This window comes from Haliotis rufescens, unplaced genomic scaffold, assembly GCF_023055435.1.
Source record: "Haliotis rufescens isolate VD_foot unplaced genomic scaffold, xgHalRufe1.0.p SCAF_148, whole genome shotgun sequence".
Taxonomy (NCBI): Eukaryota; Metazoa; Mollusca; class Gastropoda; order Lepetellida; family Haliotidae; genus Haliotis; species Haliotis rufescens.
Genome location: NW_025963833.1, coordinates 245,692 through 265,818, shown reverse-complemented (window position 1 = coordinate 265,818; position 20,127 = coordinate 245,692). Strand labels below are relative to the sequence as shown.

General features: G+C 40.2%; 1 protein-coding gene across 1 annotated transcript in view; it reads right to left on the bottom strand.

The window, feature by feature from the left end:
• LOC124110539 (polycomb group protein Psc-like) overlaps window positions 1–19,772 on the bottom strand; it is a 34,441-nt gene extending 14,669 nt beyond the window's left edge. Inside the window, exons 1-6 of the mRNA XM_046469920.2 lie at window positions 19,658–19,772; window positions 5,827–5,938; window positions 5,067–5,163; window positions 2,101–2,156; window positions 1,232–1,279; window positions 113–215 (exon numbers count right to left, since the gene is read on the bottom strand). Of these exons, the coding sequence (XP_046325876.2) occupies window positions 113–215; window positions 1,232–1,279; window positions 2,101–2,156; window positions 5,067–5,163; window positions 5,827–5,938 (416 nt within the window). The 5' untranslated portion in view covers window positions 19,658–19,772. The remainder of the gene's footprint in view (window positions 1–112; window positions 216–1,231; window positions 1,280–2,100; window positions 2,157–5,066; window positions 5,164–5,826; window positions 5,939–19,657) is intronic.
• Window positions 19,773–20,127: the final 355 nt, after the last annotated feature.

Here is a 20,127-nt window from a genome sequence, read left to right as displayed (position 1 = left end):
ATCCTTTGTTGATCTGTCTTCTAACTAATCCTGGTCGAAATAATAATCCGAGATTTGGTCACTGACGTCAAGTTTACTTCCTATACAGGTGTTGGTCATCGTGAATACTTACTCTTGACAATACGCCAGTGACATACTGATGTTCTCGTCGGCCGTGTATATGAACCGCTCCGCCATCTCGTCCCCTCGGGCCTCGCTCGGGGCTTTCGGCGCTTCTGTGGACGAGACAAGATAAAATATATCAGCATAATTGGTATCTACAAATCTTTCTTAATCGTGCTCTGACACCACGTGGGGCTGGAAACACCAGGAATGGTCGAGAATTCTCAACAGTTTCACAACACCAGGTGTCCAACTTTAAGTGAGTGAGTGAGTGATTTGGTTCAAAGCCGCATTGAACAGTGCTTCACTTATATCGTCACGTGTCAGCCTGGCGAGGAAGGAACGCCCCACGTGAAATGTTTATCATTATGTGAAACTTACGAGGTGTAATCTGTCGCACAATCCCTCAGCCATGTTATTTTCCCTTGTGACCAGTAGATTCATGTTATGTTATAATCATTTTCACATGCATGCGTATTTTTAAAAATCTTCTAGAATCAAATTTATGTTTGAGCAAATAGTCAGATTTATTTGACGTCTTCTTAAAAATAAATAAGATGATTAATTTGCTATTTATTTCTTCTCCGATGTAACGTGTTAGTGCACTCCATATAAGCTTGACGCTGATATACAAACCAAAACGAACAGTTATGTCAAATAATAACAAGGGCAAAAGTGAGCGTGGCCCACTAATACCCCCGACCCTCCAAGTGTGTCAGTAGTTTCAAATTAAATAATGGATAGGGTTAGGGTTTGAAAAATTCATAAAAAAATGGAAAATTAATAAAAACATTTTTTTTCTTTTGACTGCACCCCTCCATATGACACAGATTATATGTACTAAGTTTGAGATGAATCCACTGAATAGTTTAAGAGAAATCGCGCGGACAAATTTTCGGACGGACGGACGGATGGAACCTTGGTATAACTATATACCCCCGACCTAAAAGGTCGGGGTTTAATAAGGAGAATATAAATAACAACAACAATAATAGGGCTCTGTCATTGTAGGCTTGGAGCAATAATAATAATAAAAATAATAATAATTATGATGATGATGATGATGATAACGATAACAATAATAAAAACGTAAAAATCAATGTCCGCAAATACTTTCAATTTAGCTTACCTTTCTTTGGACTTATAGCATAGTATTCCCTCCGCCGCTTCATCTCTCCTGAAATAGGGAGGTCAAGATGGAGGTCATATTTTCTAATATCAAACCACTAATGATGCACCACTGTCTAGGCCGTATCTAAGGTGATATAGGTGAATTAATGTCTTTAAATGTATCGTTATCATAATATCTATCGTAATTGTAAAATGATAACATTAATAAATTATTTTAAAATTCATAAAACAGAACAATAAATACACGAACTTAACACAATTTCAGGTACACAAATTCGACAATATGAGTGAGCAGCTTTGTACGCGGCTTTTAACAATATTCCAGCAATATATTGGTTTTTTTCTATATTCATCTACGTACTCAGCAATATTAAAGCTTTATAACGATGGCTTGTTAACGAAAGAGTCCGGACCAGAAAAACCAGTGGTTGATATTATGAACAACGACTCACGCGGTTGGAGTACGTCGACACGAAATCAACCAAGTTACCGAGCGTGACCTCTCGATTCAAAATAATCGCCTCTTACAACAAGCATATCGTACTGGGGACCTATCCCCACCTGGAGTACCCATGGGGATCCGTCAACACCACGATAAAGATAGTGATAACATTCTTTGGATCATGTTGGAAAGGGGCGGTCGGGTAGTCTAGTGGTTAAAGCGTTCGCTCGTTACGCCGAAGACCCGGGTTCGATTCCCGACATGGGTACAATGTGTGAAGCCCATTTCTGCTGTCCCCCGCCGTGATATTGCTGGAATATTGCTAAAAGCGGCGTAAAACCATATTCACTCACTCATGTTGGAAATCGAACCTGGGTACATAGCATGATGAACGAACGCTTTAACCATATGACAACTTAACTCACCCTTGTACAGCCCCGGAACTAACTTGTAGACCAGATCCTGAAGAGTCTTGTCGGCTCTGAAAGCACATCAATTGATATAGAAATGTTATAATTTGTTTGTGTGTTGCTTAACGTCGCATCAGCAATTTTCCAGCCAAGGTCTGTTTAGAATTGACATATATAGAAATTCGTTTGAAATATTAATATCAGGCACGAGTCATTCCCTCTTGTGGCTCGTCAAGTAATAAATAATCGATTTTCTTTTCTCTGTAGACATCGACGTTTAATCAAAAACGTTGTTAATATAGATTAGTTCCACTTAAATATTAGAATGGGAATGAACAAGTATTTTAGACAGATGGGGAACTGTTTTCTGTACGACGAACGTTGATGTCCCTACATGCCGTCCTTCCACCGGCCGCGACGCTACAGACTTTATGCTTTATTAATTAATATATTTGAAAACCAATTAACTATATACAATAAAGTAATTTGATAATAAAATACGCACTTTCAACACACAGCGATAATTAAGTAATACAATATTTGAAAAGGAATACATCCACATGGTATGATTTATTGAAATTAATAAGTCTGGAACCGCAAATGAATTTGTTTAGTACATATATACGGTGTGTGCTCTTATTGGGAAAGAATGGATTTATTAATTGTCTTGAAATGATAATATACCATTCATTTTTTTTTAGGGATAATCAGATATGTCAATCTATTAGTTATTGACATAATATGAGAATCGTTTTTGTTTGTCATGGTTAGATAAAGAAATATCCATAAAATAGTATTTGGATGTTTTACGGGGTAACAAATACTACTTCATATATTTAATATCTACTGCAGACAAAACTCCCGTAACAGAATTTTGCACGCAAAAGCAAAATAACTTTACAATAACGAAATATTTGATTCTTTTCAATGTCCACTGTTTAGATCGCAACTCGAGTTAATACATCAAAACGGCTACGCGAGACGAGTCTTAGACTAACTTATAATCCTCTAAAAACGGTTATATATAATGACAAATGAACATAATTTCATGAAGGAACTGTGGAGTATTCAGGAGCCCTTAAATCTCTTAATTTCGGAATATGGAGAGGGTTGGGCGAGGCCGCCCGAGATGAGAGTGGAATAGGGGTGAATGTCTGATTAGATATATGCTCTGGCACCCGAAAGATTGACTAGAAAAGTCGCCCACACGCACGTTGTGGTGACGGTCGCAGATTAGTTATCGTTTATTAACGAAAATACGTTAACACGTTTATATGGAGCGACAATAACAACATTAGGGAAACATTTACCGGTCTGTCACCAAGAACATATCGAGTCAGATGTAAAAGTAACGAGGTCACATTCGTGACAGTACGTGCGGATTACGGAAATGGTCGAGAAGGTGTCGGATGATTCTGGAAAGGCGCGACGGTCACAATCACGTCGCCCGATGGCTCAGTGTGATGTTACGACGTTGATGTATCTTCCAGTCTGCGGCTTCACCTGCCGTCGCCCAGCCCGCTGATTACCACGCACTTATCGCCTGATGAGGCATGTGTATTGTCACACAAGGTACAGAAGTACGGCTCTACATTCCCAACAAACACTTCCGTAATCGTACGTATTCAGTCTTCACGTACGTCTGGTTTTAATACGGATACGGCAAAAGCTGTGTTCACTTGTATAAAGCGATCTTGGCGCTAAACTGTCGTAAATCCCATACTGCAGCTTGACGAATCAATGACGACAAGTATATCAAATGCAATTACCTATTTCGACTTGACCATATGTTTCCATGTTTTTGCAGGTATGCAATTGACTTGTCCTTGCGTGTGTTTATGACTGATTCGCAGGAAAAACAGGATACGTTTCGCGAATTTCTGATATTATTACAAGTGATGCAAAAACGTATGCTTATGACATAGTCGGACTTGTACAATGGTCTCACTCGAATTGTTAGAATTTTCTTATGATTATGGTTGTCGCTTGTATTTATTTTGCAAGTAGGTCCGTGGTGTCTGTACCTCTGTACTTGCGTCATAGGACTATCCGCTACTGACTGAGTCGCGAGCAATTACGCAGGACGCATGTTCCTATTCACGGTCTAAGCCTCTTTGAAAGAGGTTTTACCGACTAGCCACCGCGTAAATATTCACCTGAACTGTGAACTGTATTTCTGTGTAGGCACTGTCGATACAGTTTATAAAATTAATTGAGTAGGGTTCGGATACATCCATATTGTATAAAATCGAAAATCAAATTCAACACAAAATTTAAAAATCCGCTACAAATGGAAATTCATTTCGCATTACGTGTAACTTTGCGGCAGGAAGTTGTGTGTAGCGATCTCTGGTTTCAGTGTAGCGATCTCTGGTTTCAGTGTAGCGATCTCTGGATTCAGTGTAGCGATCTCTGGTTTCAGTGTAGCGATCTCTGGTTTCAGTGTAGCGATCTCTGGTTTCAGTGTAGTGATCTCTAGTTCCGGTGCAGCGATGTCTAGCTCTGGGACTATTTGCAGCTTAAGTAATTCAAACTGTCTTTATTATATTCTCCAACCCCTGCTGTTTGAAGCATACTAAACACGTGGCTATATTATGCTAATCTGGTATGTATGTAATCGTATTACAAGACCATAACGATCTCATCTGGTTAACCGGTTTCAACAAAACTAACACCACCAATCTCAATTTGCCATAAGGTTTAATGCATTCCACAAAATGCCATCTCTTTCCCACAAGAACCAGATATACTGACACACTATAAAAACGCAAAGTGAAATTTGAGAAATAATTTTCAGCAAATTGACAGAAAACAAAGAAATTGGTTTGTGGTCGTGAGGCCTGAAGGAATGCAACATTGCAATAATGTTTTCTGAGTCTGAATCCTCATTCACATCAGCTCCCAGTCACTTGAACTTAACAAGAGTCAAAATCCACAATGCGTTTTCAAAGTGTTTCAGTATATTAGATCAAAATACATACCTAATATTTTGATGGGGACGGGTCTTGTGCACCATGACGTCACAGATGGGACAGTACTTGCTCGTCTCGAGGTACCGGAGAATGCACGTCTTGCAGACTGGAAACAAAGGATGCATTTGTTGGTCAATGAGAACATCATGGTAAACGACTTTAATGTCGCACCGGCTGTGTTTAAGCCGCAGAACTACAACGAGGGCTAATGATGACACGAACATCACAGCAGAATTCGAACGGGATTATACGTACATGAACATGTGTAATAATAACGGTGATTAACGCTCCCTGAAAAGTGTATTCGTCGAATTACCTTACTTTCAGAAGATTTCGTAGCACTTTTAAAACGATATGCGTGAAATTAGCAACTTGATAATAGTATTTCAACAACAACATCCCAACGCTCAAAACAGTTACAGAACTGGCGTTCAAGCGAGCCGTTAAAACAGACGTAGAATTTCGATGAAAAGTTCCAAACCGAACGCCTGCGTAAATTCTTCAAGACGTTGATCCCACCAGATTCCAAGAAACAATTCCTTCATCAAAGGGCTCTTATGCACTCCAGGACAGCCCCTGTTCAACTTTAAAAATCATTTGGAACTGCGCAGATTTATAAACACATTCCTTCAGTTTAAACACGTCGGGCTGAGGAGCAATTGCGAGGACCGACCAACACAACGTTCACAATTCTACTACTGGCTTCCGCGAGAGAAAGGCGCAAAAATCGAAACGCTGCTATATTTAGCCGTCTAGAGCGATGACTTACAAGAATGCAAGCATTCGATAATGGTGGCGGCATCGATGAAGTAGCCACCGCAGAGGACGCAGATGAGGTGGGGGTTGATGTCGGTTATCTTCAAGCGGGTTGTCCGATGCATCTGAAACAAACAAGACGAATTAGCCCCTAGTATTTTCTTTGTGATATTAAGCCCCCGTTGCCGGGGGGAGAAAGTATTGTAGTCGGCCTTCATAGGAAGGCTTGTTAGTGGTCCTTCCTGTTCAGACAGAGCGCGTACATGGCGTTGGGCGAGCGGTTGGTATGTTAACTCGGTGAAACGTGGTTGTAAAAAATACGCTGTAGATAACCTAAATATATTTTATCTATATATTCCTTTTCCGCTTTAAACGCAATCTGATATGAAAGTAACCCGGTTTCTGAAAAGCGGAATATTATGTAAAAAATAATTAACACTTGATTTATAATTGCCTTAAAATAACAAGGTATAAAGATAATCGCTATTATAATTAAAATTAATGTGTGCGTGTGCGTGGTTTTACGCAGTGCGGCAAACTTTAAATTGTACTTATTGCGGCTGATTGTTGAACGACGTTACATAAGGAACTCTTCTACTTTGAGATATTATATATCAGCAAAATCACGTCATGGATACCATAAACGAATTCCTAATATATTGTACCCATGTTGGAATAAAACCAGGGGCCCTACGCCCCGATGATGATGATGATGATGATGATGATGATGATGATGCGATCATGACACTACTAACACCATACACCATGAAGACCTAAGCCAGGACCCACATATTCAGGGAGGGAATTTATAATCAACAAACACAAGTCTACAGAGAAGTAATTCACTTGAAAAACAAATGAACTGACATTTCCATTAATTTTATGCTACTAGTAAATTATGTAACGATGTCGTAACTAAAATATTAGCTCCACCATGTTAATATTTTATGTCAAATATAATCCAGCAGGCGACACATTAAACATGTATAATTATATATCGTCGTTTTTTATGGTATTTTTTCAGTATTCGTTCCAATTATAGCGTACCGACTGTTAGTCACATAGGGCTTATTAACACCAATTATGCATTCACGGTCGATGCACAAAGTAGAAATTCAATAATGTTAACAGCTTTAGGAACAAGCGGGGTCAAAGGTTGAACTTTAATTGGCACCTAACATGCAATAGAAATTGAATTACCAGATGAAAAGCAAACATGATGTTTAGAGGAGAGTTTGTTTGGCGTCCCTTTCTGGTGAATAGGCGTTCAAATCTTTTACGGTGTTAAATGTTTAAATCTAAGAGATGATATTTATGAAATTTATTAAATTTATGTTAGAGAAATGAAAATGTTTGAGACGCACGAGTGACATAATCTATGATATGCGGTCTAAAGAAATATTAAAATGAACTTATACAATATCATATTTTCATATTTCAGAAAGACACGAGCACGTACAACAAGCACAGAGATGACATTTTTTAATACTTGTAAGAACACCGCATTGCAAGCTAACACGGATTCATAGTTTTATGTCGTCTTTAAATTTAGTTAGTACACTGCGCCCCACTGTCTCTTAACCTTTTGAAGACACGCGGTAGGACTAATACACTCTTGGTTTGCGCTGACGTGATACCGATGAGTGTGTTTATGCAAATGTATGCAAATGTGATTAGCTAAAACTGGGAGTCGGGGGGTGTAGGACCGGTGTGTCGCCTGGAGAACAGATAACCGCCCGGGGGAGGGGGGAGGGGGAGGGCGTCACACAGTCACTTCTCATCAAATCACTCACGCCGTGTCAAAATGGGCAGAGGGAGATTTGCTATGGTTCGCCGCGACCAGGCGATACACGTCGGCCGTGGGCCAACCTCAGCTGGATCGGTGTCCTGGCTTACACATACATGTCCAGACGCCCAGCCCTCATAAGACGACGGGTTAGAAGAAATTGGGGATAATTTATACGGCAGGGAGACAGATTGCTTGGCATTTGACCAAAGCTTCCCTAGTGTGGGTCAGGTTTTTTCAAAGCTTTGTAATAAAACTGAAACATTTATCTTGTCGCGTTAGGATAGATAACAACCCTTGCGGCAATCTAGACGATTCCATTAGCTGAAGAGTTTTGAATACCAGCAGGCCGTTAATAAATAATGCCTGCCCAGAACGGCAGTATATTCACTGTGTACGCGTCTTCTCGTCATCTTCATCTTCATGTATCGATTTTTGGAAGGAGGCTAGCAGACAACACATGAACAAGCGACGAAAAGAAAACTTCGCTGCCGCGAAGAAGGTAGTGTTGTGGACAGGTCGGTGGCGACAACCATGTTTCCACTTCACTGACATGCAGTAAAGTGTTCGTTGGCGTGAAATTAATTTTGTGAGAGAAACATTACTGATTCGTCAAAATGGTAGAATAAATTGCCATATCATTTTCTTAGTTAAATCTGAATTCGAATAGTTTATTCCACACATACGAATACGTAGCTGAACAGAATTACAAAAATGATAAATATATCAGACGAGTCCTGGTATATTTTTTTCAGTACAGCTATATTCCTGTCCGCCTAATTTCCTTCACCATACATTTGATTTGACTTGATGTTGTTCACATCCTATGACGGTATTTACCGTGTGTCAGTGGTTCATCAAAGAAGCCGTCCATTTCTTCAAATGAGGAAAACAAAAGAAAACCGCCCCACATGGAATTGGTTCGACCCCGGAACAGCAAGAAGCCAGGCGAGACTCACTAGGGGGTGGGGGTGGGGTAAGGGGGTCTCTGCCCATCGTACAAGCTTTCCAAGGATGAAGAGATGCTGCATCTAATTTCCGATTGTTTCAAGAAATGGATTCTGGCTACATCTGAAGTAGAAGCATGTACTAGGGGTGGTGGTGATCAGATCTAGTCATGTGCTTGTCTGGGTAGGCACAGGGAGTGGGTTGGTTGGAGAGATCTCGCAAGATGAATCGATACCGAGGAGCCTTAGCCTCTCTCCCCTTTCTCTGAAGAAGCGATGAGATAAAGTAATCCTTTAGCTTGATTCAATGGGGTCGGATTGGATTTCTATGAGGCAGGGTCGGGCCTAGGGCCCTCAAGTGTATAATTAATGGAAGCAGGGGCGACATTCATGGGAGATCTCAACCTCTCCCGCCCTTAGGCTAGTCAAAAATATCTTCATCAGAAAAACAAATGACGTTTCTCTAATCCCCCGTGCATCACTCTAATCTCCAGAAGGGCACGGAAAGTGCCGAGGTGGCGCGAACCCCCACGATTTTCCCCGACCTCCCAGTCGACTGATGTCAAGACTCGCTGTGCGATCCTGTCGTCTGCGCGACCAGCCTGATTGAGGGAAAAGGGTTGCTAGGTATGACGTCACCCTAGCAACGAAGATTGATCATGTACCCCTTCGCCAGCCAACCTGCAATAGGGAGTTTCAGATAGCGCCTCTCAGCGGGCGTTGAAAACAGAAAATTGCGACAGACTTTTTTCATTTGCTTCTGCGGTAAAAGCCATTTCCTCTTGAGGGCTATTGTTTCTGCCGGAGTAGAATTACGCTGGGTCCAAATCGTGATGAGGAAAGATATCATTCAATATCAACGAAAGCAGGCGCTTAAATCCATCTTCCAATGTGAATCTATCGACGGTCTTCATTGCAAAGTATTCCAACTTTCATCATGTGGCTGTTGTTAAGATGCGAGTTGCCAATGAGAATCACACGAGCTTACTTCTTGAAATCAGAAAGTATATGCAACGTTGGGTTCTGATACGCGTGCTGCATATTTCAGAAATACAGCTATCACCCATTTCGAGTTTATTTCGGCCTTAAAAAGAGGTATTTCGAAGTGATCCGTATTATGATAATGATCATAATAGCGGAAATAATTTTGAGAAGTAATCTCTCGTGTTCATTTAGTTATATTACCAACTTGTCCTTCCGGAATAATATAGTATCAGTTAATGAATCTTCTTTCTTTTTAATGGAGATCACAGGTATATAATACATGATAGAGGCGACCCGTGAAGATCCGGGGCAGAATAGGTCTTCAGCAACCCATGCTTGCTGTAAAAGGTGACTATGCTTGTCGTTAAAGGCGACTAACGGGATCGGGTGGTCAGGCTCGCAGACTTGGTTGATACATGTCATCGATTCCAATTGCGTGGATCGATGCTCATGATATCAATAACTGATTTGTCTGGTCCAGACTCGATTATTTACAGACCGCCGTCATATAGCTGGAATATTGCTGAGTGCGGCGTTAAACAACAAACAAACCAAACAAACAAACAAACAAACATGATACAGGCATGTACACTACTCCGTACATACACCATTTCGCGAACACCTGGTGTCATCAATATTTGATAGTGATTCATAAATACATCCTCATGATATAGTCGGCATCGTACAATGGAGATCTTGCGATCATAGAAATTGTTTTTGTCGCTTTTGTATTTATATTATGAACACACGAGTGTAAATACTTTGAAATAATGTTGTTTATTACCTAGTCATTGTATCTTGCATAATAGAAAATAATAAAAAAAAGTAATGTATCTGCATTTGGATGTAAATAATACTATTCATGTAAGTATTTATATCTTAGTACGGAGAAGATCGGACACACGGTATGAAGATAATACTCCTTTTCCATCGCTTTAAGTTCGCACAGCTGCCAGATATTTTCCCCTGTGGGTGACTGTATATCTTCCAGATTCAATAAACAGACAATGCGACGAACATCGAAATTTAGACAATAAAAATCGAAGCTTCGTTACATGTCCTTTATATCAGTAGAACTGCAATATTTTGTAAACGATAGATCTAGATATAGATAGAGATTGATATATACGTCAGTTGATGTCAGTATCATAACTAATTGATAACATCCATCAGTGATGAAATATTGTATCAGCCTGTTTACTGTCGATTATTCCTGCTTAATTTGCACAGTTCTTAACAGTGACAATCGTAGGTGGTGGGTACATATTGCAGTTTCAACGCTGACCCTTAAACAGTCCACGTGACGTGACTATTTATCATAAGAAAACAAAAGAAAATAGTGCAAACGAGATCATTGCTACCAGACATATGCATTCATTGTCTATTCAAAAAGAGAAGCGAGTTTTTTTCATTATTCAAAACAATAACTTCGGAAAAAAAACTAAGATTTATTTGTTTAGGGTTTTTTTTGTATAAATAAATTAAATAGTTTGAATGGCATAGCGTTGTACTATCTTGACAAATTATTGACATGTTGGAATCATATGGAAATGGCAATGCAGCATGGGATGTCTCGGTCGCACCCTTACCATTTTCGGCTACAAATTTCATTAGCTGACTTCTGTGAGTTACTGCAGAGGACACGTGCACTCGTTCGTCAGCCTTGTCTCAACTGTCTCGCACGTGACCAGCACGTCACGTGACACTTGGTCACGTGCCGATTTTGACATTCCGTGACCCGAGCCATTGAAAAACATAGCATTAGACGGAAGAGTATGAGGACGCATATTTCACGTTAATTGTGAGATGTTGAAGACCGAGAAGTCTACACCATGTATCGCTAACATCTAGCATCCAAGACGCGTAATTATTTAACGAGGTGGGTGCTGGAGGCTTTCAGAATCGCCCAGGAAAATACCGCATTTGAGCTTCTCAGCATTGATGAGAGAAATGCGACGTATGGAGCCTGAGGACCGAAACATGATATATTGTTCTGGCTTGCTTTAAACAGCTAATGAACCCCCTGACGATAAGACGAACGTTCACGTCATACAGTTCTATCTGTGCCTACGTTCATCACACGCCGAAGGCATGGATCGATCTTCATGCTATCAATCATTGGTTCATCCGACTAGGTTATTTACGCGGATTTGATTTAACTTAAATAGGTCTGACTTGGATAGTCGTATAACCCTATAGACTAATTTTAAGATATACAGCGAAGTTTGAATGAAATCTTTCTGAGGGTTGAAAAGGCTCATAATTGTTTCAATTATAAGGATTGTTTTTCAAATAGTGTAGCCTGATATAAATCTTCAAATTGTCCTTAGAAACAGAAGTAATGGTAAAGTACCAGTGTGTCAAGGCAAATGTGGTTTAAAATGCCATAGGCAAACAAAACACTATAAGTTTAACATCACTTTACTATCTACCGGCCTTAGTTACGCCATACATGAGGTTACCGCCGCCACTTTTACATCTGGAAATGCTTACTATATAATTACAGAAAAAACCCAGATATTTTTCAAAAACAAACTTACACGTAGTTTTATTTTATGCCAAAACACACTTGTTCTTGTTACCAGGGTCATAAGCTCATATTGAAATAAAGAAACCTAAATTAATCATCTAGTCCCGTTTTCTATGTTACTGGACTATCCTCTCAGTTGATTCCCTGCTTCTTTGTAAAACGTGAGGTGACATTGTGGCCATCTGGATGAACAGCGTTCTTGACCAGAGGATCTGTTGTCCTGAAGGTGTCAATGCTGCCGTGGACATCTGTCCCAATGAAACCAGGTTCGTATGTGCATGTTTCTAAAACCTACATGACGGCCGAGACATTTGAAAATATAGAAGGGGCGGTGTTTAACGTCTTTCCAGACGTACAGTGATCGTTCATGGCAAAATGTCGAATATGTCGCGTTGTGCATATTGAACAACGTGTTATAAATAGTTTGACAAAAAACTAAAAGAAGCCCAATTAAATGTCACACACTCAGAAGACGTGGAAAAAAAGCTGCATACGCCGTACGTTATCTGCCTTCGATTGTCGGACCGCTATCGCAAGCATTTGTAAATTCTCCTTCACAACTTTCCCTGGTTGCCCCAGTCAATGACCGTTAGCACAAAGCGCAGTTCATATCTATGAACAATCACGTGCACTCCATAGAAAAATTAAGCAGTTTCCCTACCGAAATTCTGAACGCGTAAGTCCACAGTTAGAAGTGTTACCGGGTCCGGGTGATACAAAATTGTAAAATTCCTAAAACGAACAAAGTCGAATGTATCTATAAAATGTATAGACTAATTACACTATCGCGTGTCGTACGAGTATTATCCAAATACACAAAAACGAAAAGTCGCATACTGAACATAAAATCCGAACGACTCTTCTGGACTGACGTTATTAAAATCCTACGGAACAAAACAATGGAGATAAATTACAGTTATTAGTCGCGGATTGTCAGACGATTAAACCCGTCTGCGCTCTCTGCTGAGGATCGTTGCAAATACAGCCCCGCATCGAGAGTACACCTGCTACTACGGCCGAAATAAGAAGGCAAATAATAGCAATGCGGACCTAAGATTTCGCCACATGAAATTAATACCATGCGATGCCTGAATGAAATGTATTAGCGCTGATAGGCTTCCGCTGGGGCTCGCGAGGGATGGGCATATTTACCGGTATTCGAATTACATTAAACGTGCTAGCTTTTTCCACCTGGGCGTATATGTCTGTGATTTGTTGTTTTAATGGAGAGCATTTCTGAGTATACACGTTTATTCGTGGAACATCAACATAAGTCATGTATAATATAAATTCGTGCCATCAATATATTTCTGCTAAAAATAGGCACTTTGTATTTATTTAACTGGACAGTAATATTTGTGACGTATGTGTATCTTTAAGCAAGTGACGGCTTTCTGCTGTCAAAGCTAAGACCTGCATGACTTTCCTCCCACGTAAAGCTGCCACGCAGTGATAACTCTTATCTAAAGGAAATACTGTTCAAATCTCATTCATTCACTCCAAATATCACATACATTTTTTCGAATATTATTTATTTATTTATCGCCCACTCGAAATAAATTCTTCGAAAACCCTGTGAGAATTTACCTCGATTTAACCAAAATAAATTATCAGTATTTATATTGCCAATGTATACACAAGGTGTTATTCAACAAGCATCTATTGAAGGCAGCCAGAAAAGTTATCACCTTGGAAACGAGCAACGCATTTCCTGTCTTCGTCTCGAAGCTAGCATCACCGTCGCAGACTACGATTTCAAAGAAACTCCCAACGCCATTCACGTCTCTCGGCAGCGATGGATGTCATCGAATACTGTTTAACACGAGTCAAATGGCAGAAGCTCGTGCGCCAACATACAGGTCGAGCGAACCGACACAAAATGAGAATCAAATCGGGCCAAAGAGCGAGCTCCATGTCGTTCTGCTACAACCAATCGCTCTAACGATCGCCTTTGTTAGCGTTACGTTGCCCCGAGGCCCTGATCGAGGACAGGATAGCTACTAATGACAATTACCGTCCGAGTACAAGGTGCACAAGAGCTATAATAATCACTATTGCTAAATAGAAGTCGATTTTCGGAACGGAAAATATCCCAATGATAAAATATCCACCGGTGCGTTTTGAGTTGTTGAGCGTGTATTTGTGTGCTACTGTCGTATCAATAATTAATATAAGTATCACATGTGATGGTATCCGTATACACATACATGTCTGGAATGTCATTACCAACCACCCTGCGATAAAGTCGGCATAGAGGTCTTCTCGTATTCGTTTTAATTCGAAGAACGGTTTCAGTTTTGTAACGAGAGCCGTATTATTTATTATCAATATACGAAAGACGTGTAACTTGAAATAATTTTGCCCCTTTTCCTTAAGAGTGTAAAAATGACTTAAATATACGTGAATCGCCTGTCGATTTATTTTTCAAAGAAATAATTTCACAAGTAGTTTCCATTGAAACATGGACAAAGCGTATTGCATAATATCAACGTATACATGCATGTGTTCGACGCTCCATAGGAGCGGAAATAGTAAGTCATACGAGGAAATACACATAACAATGCCGTTTGAAGTGGCGCTCTGAATAGCTACGAATGTTGCAACTCCCAACATGTTACGACAGTCGTGGAGTTCAGATTGGTTTGTGACACCGGGCCCTTGCGATATAATCACCCCCCAGACACCCTCAATAATTATTAAGCTCCGTGCCCAGACACATTCACCTAAATATGAAGACGTTCATCACAGTCCTTAGATCTAACCTCGCTGGTTGAGTAGTTGTTTTATCGACAAAACATATTGTTCAGATATGCAATTCATTTCACGAAACTAAAAATGGTAATTTCCGTATATGTCAAAGTCGGATATCCAGAATCGTTCGTCACGACTCGCCCCTTTCCGTAACCATTCGACTTATCACGGAAAGGCACGAGTGGTTAAGAATGACAGAGAATATGGGACAGCCGAATCTTCTTAAAATCTTCAACGGATTCTCGGGTTGTACCCGTGTTTACTATAAAAAATCCCATGACCACCATACTGTTATCAACACAGTTAGCTTTCGGCTGAGGTCATGAAAAGCGTACAGAGTTCCATCAGCTAGGTTAGTTCCAGCGAAAAACTGTCATGTACAATATGCCATACCGCAAAACGGTGTCTTGTTCGTTAAAATATCTTATTGGCAACTCTGTGACGAGTATCAAAGGTCAAATGAGTGAGTGAGTTGGGTTTGAGCAAAATAACGGCAATATTACGTCGCGGGTCACAGAAATGGGCTTCACAAATATCCATGTGGGGAATCGAACCGAACCGAGGAACAAGCAAACACTTTCACCACTAGACTACCCCAGTGGTAAATGAATCACAAGCAGAAAGCGCTTACCGACGTAACCACTCAAATCTTACGGAATTCTGACACATATTAATTCATACACATTTACTGTCGTCACATGGTGGGGCTGGGAGTTCTTGGAAAGTTAGGCTGGTCTAAGCATCAGCATACATCAGCAGGGCACGATTACACAATAGGTCTGTAGATGTCACTTTACAAAACGCAGAACTCGCTCAAGGAACATGTATTACACATTTAAAAGTGACTTTTGTACCTTGTCGACATGACTGTATATTGCCTCACGCTGAAAAGTTGGACACTTCGCGTTAAGCGATTTAATAGCACAATACTGGACAAAACGAATTTTATTTTGTTGTAGCACGTGTCTATTTCTTTTACTGAAATCGGACACAAAACGTCACCAATAAAAAAAAATGTAATCCAAATAGGCTGCATCGGTTGATAACATGCAGGTGAACACATTCTATTTTATTCACCTAAAATGAGGAAAGTGCCAGTAATTATAATCATCAAATCCCGCGGCAGATGAAAATGGACAGTTTTACTTATTTAACTACACCTAGACACTGAAACCATGCTATTAGTTTGGGTCTTCAACCACCACTAGCTTGAGAAATAACATATTACGGCAATCTGTACGGTTTAGGGTTCTACAGAGACTCCTTTAATTCAATTTGCGTTCACTTCACCGACGAGAGAGCTCCTTAAAGTTATCCGCTGTCGCTATGACGGAAAGTCGGGTACAAAACACAGCTGGTTAGAAGGCTAATTGTTTGTATATGGCCATTCGCGCGCTAAATTATGGTCCTCCAGGTCCTTGTTACGTCACGATAAAGGATGATACAGTAATGCCGTCATCCTGTGACATCACTATGGTAACTGTTAGCCAATCAGAATCGCCCAACAAGGGTCACAAGTTCAAGGCATATTTGCATGATACAGGCATTCGCAGTCCCTGAAGCCGGCCAGGCTTCTCCCCCGTGACCTCAATCAAATAGGCACTGACAAGCCAGCGAATTGAAGCAAAAATTGCTTTAACTTGCGCTCTGAAAGGGCAAAATGAAACAATTCCCTTCCGCCATTTTGTTGTCGGTGAAAGATTTCAGGGTCACGTGATGTTTGCAGGGGGTCATCGGTCGTCTGCTCAAGTTTGATCAGACGATCACGTGTTTACTTTCCAATTCTTAGCCGCATGCACGATAATGACTTGTCTGTTGGGGTCCCCCTATACAAAAAGCGTTGGAGGGTACCCTTTATCGGGCTTCTTTAATTAATGAATATTTACCCCTCCCTTTCCAGACTGATTGACGAGCTGTCAAGACGGCTAACAGCAATTTCGGTTAGTCTTTGATAGCGTAACCAAAATATTTTCTCTACAAACGACCGAGACATTTTATTTGCTGACTGGTGTACATGTTATTTGCTACCCGGCACGTGGATCAAAAACGGTCTTGACAAATGTAATTATTCCACACAGAACGTTGACTTAACTGTTTGCAATTTTACGTTCATTTTGTGCAAACACCACTCATTCTACGTCATGTCGAGTCCGGGGTGATTTCAGCAAAAAACAGTTTTCAGGAAATTATTTTTTTTGAAATTCTAGAAAAAAATAATAATTACAAATTAGATTATGTGTACTTGGAAGTAACATTGCCCAATGTTTTATCCATGACAACCCTCCATATTAGGTTGATGGTTTTTTCTAATGGCCTTGGGCTAATATTCTGTTTGTTCTTTTCTGTTGTGCTGATTGTATATTTTCGATTTCAGCAGTGGCCATTATTTAAATTATTTTTTTTATACTCATCATCAACATTGTTAGAATAAATGTTAATAGTGATTTTTTTAAACACCTTGTCTAATGCCATTCAACATACATCCTAGCCCATCCTTTAAATTCAGTCATCGGTTCATATGTAATGGCTATTGATTCATATATAATATGTATCGATTTATATGTTATGATTATCGATTCTTAAGTTTGTTTGTTTGTTGTTTAACGCCGCACTCAGCAATATCCCAGCTATATGACGGCGGTCTGTAAAATAATCGAGTCTGGACCAGTCAATCCAGTGATTGACATCATGAGCATTGATCCACGCAATTGGGATACGATGACATGTATCAACCAAGTCAGCGAGCCTGACCACCCGATCCCGTTAGTCGCCTCTTACGACAAGCATAGTAGCCTTTTACCGATTCATATGTCATGATTATCGATTTATATGTAATGGCTATCGATCTATGTGCAATGTCTGTAATGTGTAGTCATTAAACAAATCCAGTTAAAAGGAATAGTTGCTGGTGAAATTTCCTCTTCTAAATCATTTCTAACAAGACCAACCACAGCATTTAATAACCCGTCATTTCCAGTGCAGTTATCCGCCACTGACAGTGAAAATAAATAATGAATATAGCCTCAATTACCAAGTCACCCCATGTGGGGCCCCACGTGTATGTAATTGCGTTTCTTGGACAAGCTGGACACTTTCCTCGGCACAACAATTGATATGGATGACCACTCTCCGTCGCCAATTACTGGCAGTATTTGGAACTTCACATTTTGAGGGTTGCCCATATAAATTGATAGTCTGTATATCGAACTGCGGTCTTTGAAATGGGTTTGACAATGAAACATCAGCCTCTGATCGCAAGCCGGCCTTGCTGACACGTTGGCTATCGCTGTGTACAATGCAGTTACTGAAGAAAATATGCGTTATAATCAGAATCTATTTTTGGCGATGAGTGTCATCAGGAATACTTGGAAGATATCATACATTGTGTAAGATAATAATCAGGTGATTATGAAATATGAAGATAATCATTATTATGATATAAACCTAATGTGATACGTCCTTCTAGCCACAGTGTGAGAACATGAAAATCAGGATAATATCAATCATATTCCATTTCAAATTGCCTACGTGATAGCCATTATCAATATTATCTTACCTAATTGATTTATGTGTCGATGGGCTAACATCGTAATATCTTATATAAGTATATCAAAATAGCATATTGATAAAGAATTGCACCATTTTTTGACATCATGGATTGCTAAGTCCTATGTTAGTGTAGTGAGTCACGGTTGCGATTTATTGCATAATTACCTACAGCGGTTTTTGTTCACCCTGATAATCTGTCAACACACCGTAACATGACATTATGATCATAAATTGCGTCAGCGCCCATAAAAGCCGACGAGAGAAGATGTGCATGTTTGTAATTGACTTTAAAACTCATTAACATACCATAAATGGTTCATCAATAATGTCCGTGTGTTATCATTGCACGAGAAGACCAACACACGAAACGTTGAGGAAAATAATAGCACCTTCACAACCCAACTGCACCGACCTAATACACATTCACACTAAATAACAAGAAACGCTTGAGTAGCGATAGGCAAATTAGCTTGCAGAATTGCCTAGGATTATTATGATAACAAAAGCTTGTTTTGTCTGCTCGCTATTCGCTCTCGCTTTTCTCGTGCTTGAGCAAGAGCGTCGATATTGGGTCAAATTATTCTACATCCTCTATTGCGGAAAATTCCGGTAGTTTACGAAATATGTTCCTCGATTTGGGGGTTTCTGCGTTAGCAGTAAACACATATCACAGACGGAAATTTCAGACAGGGGTAAGAGTGTCCCCTGGACGAGTCTAGAGCGATAAATGGTAAACACAAGCATTAAAGCTTTGAGCTTGAGTTGTTTGGACTCACTGTAAAAACGTTGTCTTTGAAATTGTAGTGTACAGCCTCTCGCGAAATGAGAGTTACCCCCAAAGGGGATCATTCTGCGATCCTTAGCGGTGGTCCTTCGGGCTATCTAGTACATTGCACATGTGCTTTTCCATAAATCCAGTCCTAAGCCCTTATCACTACACATCCAAAACCAAACGATGCTTAAACAGCGATAGGTCAATTTGGCAAAGTATCAAAATATTCTGATCAACACACACAACGTAAAATATTTTCTAAGGTAACTACACAACCGTGAGAGTAGCAGACCCTTCCACACAAATGCCGTTCACGGAGACGCCATAGCCAAGCTAAATTGTCAATCCCGACAGCGGGGCCCGTTCGTCTGCCGAGTCGAGAGAGACGCCATGTTGGATAGCCAGTTGTTAGCAAAGCAGACCGCTTCGGAATTGTCGCGCGTTCTGGAGCCCCAAACACGTCGTGAAATATTAAGATTTTACGAATTATTGTCGCAGAAGCATCATACTTCAAGTTGTACTTACTGTGTCGGTTGCTCGTTGCTTCTTTTATCCAGAAACACTGAAAATATCCGCCTCGTCTCGTAGCACCCGGGCCAGCAAATCGACTTTATCACGTGACTTGTCATAGAGCCAGCCGGTATTATTTACTTTGGTTTGTTATTTATAGACTCATAAAAATTCAGCCAATGAGAGCGCAGCTGGCCGATAGGCTCGCGAATATGTTGCTCTGTGATTGGCCAAGAGCTCAAAGGAGCACAGACATCGTAGAATGTGAGATTACAACGGAACAATGAGCGAAATCGCTGGCCCAGGGTCGCGTGCTGAAAAACACAGGGGTGTAGCGATAAAAAGATAAATTTTTAATCAGAGAGAATGAACGACACGGACGGGAAATGGCTTCAGAGAGATACTAAGGCCATTTTTCATAACCATTATGTCAAATTTTCACGCGAAATAAATTCCCCAAGCCACGCCTTAGAGCCGTGTCGTGA